The 7,500-nt window shown below is 38.6% G+C and overlaps 1 protein-coding gene across 3 annotated transcripts in view; it reads left to right on the forward strand.

The window, feature by feature from the left end:
• LOC119577947 (synembryn-A-like) overlaps nucleotides 1-7,332 on the forward strand; it is a 24,014-nt gene extending 16,682 nt beyond the window's left edge. For 2 of the 3 annotated variants that reach the window (XM_037925637.1, XM_037925635.1), the window contains 4 exons: nucleotides 2,041-2,284; nucleotides 2,660-2,810; nucleotides 3,335-3,454; nucleotides 5,026-7,332. In XM_037925637.1, the coding sequence (XP_037781565.1) occupies nucleotides 2,041-2,284; nucleotides 2,660-2,810; nucleotides 3,335-3,454; nucleotides 5,026-5,173 (663 nt within the window). In that variant the 3' untranslated portion in view covers nucleotides 5,174-7,332. The remainder of the gene's footprint in view (nucleotides 1-2,040; nucleotides 2,285-2,659; nucleotides 2,811-3,334; nucleotides 3,455-5,025) is intronic. The other variant, XM_037925636.1, reaches the window with a different exon arrangement.
• The last annotated feature ends 168 nt before the right edge of the window (nucleotides 7,333-7,500 follow it).

Consider the following 7,500-nt stretch of genomic DNA (forward strand, 5'->3'; position numbering starts at 1 on the left):
TATAAGGTGTGAGTCTGCCTAATCTTTACTAAAGAAGTTGTTTTGATATATATTTTTTAATGGGGTGTAGGTTCATTCATACATATGTACTTACATATGTCCATACATACATATGTACATATGTACATAGGTACATATATACATACATACATACATACTTAAATATGTACATATGGATATACATGTTTCCATAGATACATATATACACATACATATGCACATACATACATACATATGTACATACATATGTACATATATACGTACATACATACGTACATAGGTACATATACATGTACTTATGTACACACACACACACACACACACACACACACACACACACACACACACACACACACACACACACACCACACACACCACACCACACCACACCATACCACACACAACACACCACACAACACACCATACCACACACAACACACCACACACAACACACCACACACAACACACCACACACCACACACACCACACCACACACAACACACCACACACACCACACCACACACACCACACCACACACACACAACCACAAACACACCCCCACACACAACCACACACACACCACACACACACCACACACACACAACACACACCACACCACACACACCACACACACACACACCAACACACACACACACCACACACCACACCACACACACAACACACCACAACACACCACACACACAACACACCACACACACACACACAACCACCACAACCACAACACACACACACACACCCACCAACACACACAACCACACACACTCCACACACCACAAACACCACACACACAACACACCACACAACACAACACAACAACACCACACCACACCACACCACAACACACAACTCACCACACACACACACAACTCACCACACACACACACACAACACACACACACAACGCAACACAACACAACACAACACATAACGCAACACAACACAACACAACACAACACACACCACACACACACACAACACACCACACACACACACACAACTCACCACACACACACACACAACACACACACACACAACACAACACAACACAACTCAACACAACACACACAACACAACCACACACACACAACCACACCACACCACAACACAACACAACACACACAACGCACACACAACACAACACACAACACAACACAACACACACACACAACCACACACACACACCACACACACACCCACAACACACACACACACACACACAACAAACACACCACACCACACACATCACACCAAACCACACCACACAACACACACACACACACACACCACACCCAACCCCAACACCCACAACACACAATACACCACACACAACACACACACCACACCACACACACCACAACACAACACACCACACACACACAACACACAACCACACCACCACACCACCCACAACCACACAACCACACACACACACACACAAAACCACACACACCACACACCACACACACAACACACCACACACACAACACAACACAACACAACACAACAGAACACACACACACACACACACACACACACACACACACATATATACATACATACATACATATATGTAATATCTATATATTAATATATGATATATGTGATATATATGATACATACATGTGTGCATGCATATATGCATACATACAGACAAACAGACAGACAGACAGGCAGACAGACAGACAGACAGACAGACAGACAGACAGACAGACACAGACAGACAGACACAGACAGGCAGACAGTAGTTATTGATTTATTTTTATTGACTTAGATATTGTACAATATATCCATATAAAATATAACCTAGACTGATTCATTGATATTGCTGTTCATTGGTCTCTTTCAGCATTCAACTTATCCTGTCCTTGTATCATTTGTACAACCCCCATTCCCCTCCCCCAAAAAGCAAAATAGCAAGAAGATGAAATACATACAAATACATCTCTTGTATTGTGAAGATATTAATTCTCATTCATACCTTTTATACAACAAGAAGATAACATTATGACTCTCCCACAGCCTGGCCAGTCATCGAGCAAGAGCCTGATGCCCATTCTCACCCTGATGGTGGAGATGACGCAGGCCAATCGCACTATCCGCAAGTTTATCCGGCTGCGCATCCTGCCACCCTTAAGGGATGTGAGCAAGAGACCAGAGGAAGGCCACACCATCCGCAACAAGCTGTGCTCACTGATGACCTCTCCCCTGCATGACCTCAAGCACCTATCGGCAAATTTCTTGTTTATTTTGTGCAAGGAGAGTGGTAAGTTCTCTCTCTCTTTCTTCTTTTGTGCAAAGGGCTATGATTGGCATTATTTTATGGACATCTATGTATATAAAAAAAGGTATTAATTAGATTGAATGATTTTTGAAGGCAAATTGGTGGACAATTTTTCAGTTCATTAGCTTCATCTCAACTAAATAAGATGATATTAAAATGTTGATTGGTTCTTGTTCTATCATTCATTGATTCTCTTTCATTTGTATTTTGTTTGGTTTGGGCTGTGCAGATTCTTTTGATGTTGGTGGCTCTTCTTGTTTTGGCATTTATATTTGTCACTGCTTTATTTTATGTAAGGATTTAGAATATCATCAGAAGTTTTGATATGATAATCCCTCACTCATTCACACTCCACAGTTGACCGGCTGATTAAATACACGGGATACGGCAATGCAGCAGGTCTCCTTGCCTCTCGTGGCCTGATGCTGGGAGGAAGCAAGCCAACTATCGACTACTCTTCAGACTCTGAAGACTCAGACACGGAGGAATATGAGCGAGTCAAGGACATGTGGGTGAAATAGGTTTTTATTTATTAATTTATCATTTTTTTTTACATGTCTGTCATGGGAATTCAATCTTTTCTCTTTGCCCTATGATCTGGGATTACATTATTAGGGATTTCAGAGATCAAGTTTATTGATAATTGTTTACATACAGTATGTACAGCATGCCACTGAAGATGGTTTATGCAAATTATTTGTAGAGGACCAATTTGTTAAGGTCTAAATGTACAATACATGGTAATCAAGGATAAAAATTTTACTTCCAGTTGTAATTACAAATGGAAAAGTGTCATAGTGTGTAGAGGGTGTGAAGTTGGTTTAGTATTTACTGTAATAATTCTAAGTGTATTTCATGAGCAAAGTACTATTATAATTTATAATTCACTTGCATTAGATATCAGTGATATTAAAGACATGTGGTATCTGATTATCTGTCCTAATCATATTGTATCTACAGTCCTCTGCTTGGTTTTGTTGTCATGAAGGAATCTAATTTAAAATCCACTCTCCCCCTCTCCCCCATTTAAAGGATCAACCCAGTTACCGGCCGCTATGAGCCCCCTCGACCATCACCACTTGACGGAATGACAGATGAGCAGAAGGAACATGAGGCCATGAAACTAGTCAATGTGTTGGATAAACTCACCAGGTATTTCATGCATTTTTAGCTTTATAATTTTTTTACATGCTTTTTATGAGTGGAGAGGGTAGATGGAAAGGTTAAGGAAGAAAAAATGAAATGGAAGAAAAGCAAAGGATGAGTTTAAGAGGAGTCAGAAAGGAATGAGAAATTGGGAAGAGGAATGAAGAGGAGTAAGAAAGGAATAATAAAGGGGGAAGAGGAATGAAGAGGAAAGAGACATTAAATAGTTAGTAGATTGTGAGTGAGTGAGTGAGTGATTGAGTGAGTGAGTGAGTGAGTGAGTGAGTAAGTGAGTGAGTGAGTGAGACAGTGAGTGAGTGAGTGAGTGAGTGAAGTGAGTGAGTGGAGTGAGTAAGTGATGTAGAGTGAGTGAGGTGAGTGAGTGAGTAGAAGTGAGTGGAGTGAGTGAGTAGTGAGTGAGTAGAGTGAGTGAGTAGTGAGTGATGTGAGTGAGTGAGTGAAGTAGTGAGTGAGTGAGTGTGAGTAAGTGAGTAAGTGAGTGAGTGAATGTGATGTGAGTGTGAGTGTAGTGGAGGTGAGTGAGTAAGTGAGTGAGTGAGTGATGAGTGGTGAGTGAGTGAGTGAGTGAGTAAGTGATGTGAGTGATTGTAATTGTGATGTGTATGTGAGTGAGGTGGTGATGTGAGTGAAGTAATGTGAAGTGTGTGATGTGATGTGAGTGAGTGAGTGTGAGTGTGTGTGAGTGAGTAGTGAGTTGTAGAGTTGGTATTGTGTGATGTGTTGTGACTGTCTGACTCATTGTACTGATGTGACTAATCATGTGTGTGTGTGTGTGGTGTGTGTGTGTGTGTGTGTGAGTGTTGGTGTGGTCGTGTGTGTATGTTGTATTGTTTGTATGTGAGTGGTGTGTGTGTGATGGTATGATGTGTGTGTGATGATGTGAATGTGATGTGTGAGTATGTGATGTGAGTTGTAGTAGTGATGAGTGATGTGTGAGTTGTATAGGTGGTGTAGTAGTAGTATATAGTTATAGTTATGTTATTATTAGTAGTTATGTGATGATTATGGATGTTATAGTGTGTATGTATATTGAATATGTGTGCGTTGGTTTGTGGTGTGTGTAGTGATTAGTGGTGAGTGGTGATGTGTGTGTGGTTAATAGTGTGTGACGTGTTTGTGATGTATGTGTGTGTCGTAGTTGAGTGCTCGTTGTGTGGATGTGGGAAAGTGTTATGGTGATGTGTTGTCTGTGGTGTGGTTTGTATGATCTAGGTGTGATAGGTTGTCTGTCTCTGTTGTGATGTGCTTTTTAGTGTTTGTGTGGTTTTTTTTTTCTTCGTTAGAATATGATGGGTGATATGAGAAATTGTGGATGAGTGATGGTGGAGTGGTGGGAGCTGCAGTGAGTGGTAATGAGAGTGATGAGTATAGTGTGATGAGTGCATGTTAGATATGTAGTGATGAGCATGTCTTAAATGTGCTATGTTTTTTTTGTAGTTACGTAGTAGTGTGCATGAAGTAGCCTTCCTGCTTGTAGATTCTAACCCCCTACATTGTAAAACAGTGCATTTGTGCAAATGGTTACACTTCCCTCCTCAATATCTTAACTTTTCCAGAAACAACATCATCCAGCCTTGCCGCATAGGTGATGATGGAAAGCCACACCCAGTGGAGAGTGTCATGGAACTGCAAGAAGGGTTGGGAGTCCTGCCAACAGGAGACCACAACAACGACTCCGACGATCACAATAACGATTCTGACTAAGGTTGCACTGCTTCCAAATACTGGCCTAGTGACTGGCTGTCTTTTTAAAATTTATTATTATTTTTTTTCTCTCTCACTTCAGTCTCAGTAATTCTCTTTTTTATTACTTATAATAGGTCTGGAGTGTATAAATCCTATATTTTTAAAGTTTATTTCAATTTAGCAGATTGTGGCAGTTTAGGGCACCTTGTTCATAGTTCTCGTGGGCAAAGTGGTTCAATGAAAATGCAGTATTGCATTATTTGTTGGTATAAAGTGATGTGAACAGGCTTGTTTTTAAAAAGAATGTTCAAATGCAAACAGACAAAATATCTATATGGTAGTGTTTTCATTAATGCATTTGTCAGTCTCTTTGTATTGTATGAAAGATGGAGGAAAAGAATATATTGTAAATAATCTGTCTTGTACAACTGAGGTATCTTAATATGAATTATAAATGAAATCTAAATGGAATTAGACAGATTTTTATAAATTTCTAGTTGAGAATGATATATATGTTATTTTTTCTATATATTAATGAAAGATAATAATATCAGTACTTCTGTAGGCTACTGACTAGTTTCCATACTGCAGATAGCATCATTTATAAAGTAGGGATGCAGAATGAAAGCAAAGTTATAGAAAGAAAGTATTACGAAAATATGTTTCTGTATGTAAGGTGATGAAGATAATTTTTTTTGACTAGCAATATATCAAGATCGGAGGAACTTCATTATTCATATTCTTCATTTTGAACTATATATGGTGAAGGACCTTGAAGGACATGAATTATTAGGTCCAGTTGTAGAGGCAAAGATTATATCTATGTGATAAGACTTAACAATATGAGTGTAGTGCTTATATTATTTCAGATATTTTGTTTTGAGACTTCCCAGTTCTTTGATGATGATAAACATTTTACTTAGGTGTTATTTATTTATCTATTTATTTATTTTTTTTTACTTCACACAGAGATGGTTGTTTTGGAGCTTCCATGAAAATCCCTTCTTAATCCTTTTACTGCTTACTTCGACTTCACTGATGCATTAAAGGAATTGAATATATATGGGTTAACAGAGTATAAATGTATAAATTAGCAGAAGAAACAGAGATATATGTGTGTGGGAGAACATACATTAGCCATATAATTGGATGTTAATTCTTACCGACATTGGAAGTTGTGGGAATAGCGTGTGTTTGAGATCTCAGCAGATTTTAGACTCAGGAGCATTTATGGGGAGGTACATTTAAAGGGCTTGAGAGCAGCTGATAGAATATTTGAGGAAGTAGAACTCAAGCAGCAAAAGGGTGAAGGCTGAGATTACTCTGACTTCTTATCTAATGCCTATTCTCTTATCTGTATCTGTAGCTGTATTTGATCTTCATTTGATAAGTCACTCATCCAGCCATCCTGATGTTACCTACAGACTTCAGGGTTTTAGATATGGGAACAGCAGCAATCAGAAGGCATGATCTAGTAGATGTTTTGCTCTTGCAAATTTCTGCTTTTGCAAAATGGGTCAAAGCATTTCAACATGTGTACGTACACTGCTGGCTGTATATGCTCATGTTATATGTAAATGTTAAGAAATAGTATTTGCAGAAAAGTCATTGCAGTCTGCAACGACGCTGCCGATGTTATTTTATCATGGTACGTCGACATATTACAGCAGCTGCCAAGCATGAGACTTTGATGTGTCTCCTTGTCACTGCCATTTGTGATCTACACAATAACAAAAACAAAAAACAAAAAAAGTCCTTTGAAATTGCAGAAGAACAAATGTAGATAGATGGAAGCTTGAACAAGGCCAAGTATCTTTCTGTGGTTGTTGTATGTCACAAGAATTATAAGGAAAAAGAAACGGCTTTGGGTGTTCAGAAAATGCAAAAAAAGAAACTTTTCTTCTTACAGCATAAAGTGCTACTTCCTTGTCAATTTTTATCCAGGTTTCATTAGTTCTTATCAATAATGTATGTAATGATTTTTTTCTTCTAATTTTATTTTTTGATAGAAAAAAAAAAAAATTGTAATTTATTTCATGTACTGTACTATTTTTTAAAACTCAGGCAGAGAGGTTGGTGATGATACACCAAATGCAAAATGTTTGAATAACATTATTGGATTCTGTGTAATTATCATCACTTACCTGTCAATAATGAAATAAATGTCATACACAGCCTGCCACCCTCTCATTAGTCATTACTGGCTTTAGTCCCTGGGTACTGGGTACATCCACTGTCCAGTGTGGTTCTGTTTTATTAATTTTGTTTACTAAAGGCTTCACAAATGCTGATCTTTCCTTTTATCCCAGTCCTTGAAGTTTTTAGAAATGAAGTGTTTGTTATTG

The sequence above is a fragment of the Penaeus monodon genome, chromosome 10 (assembly GCF_015228065.2).
Source record: "Penaeus monodon isolate SGIC_2016 chromosome 10, NSTDA_Pmon_1, whole genome shotgun sequence".
Lineage (NCBI taxonomy): Eukaryota > Metazoa > Arthropoda > Malacostraca > Decapoda > Penaeidae > Penaeus > Penaeus monodon.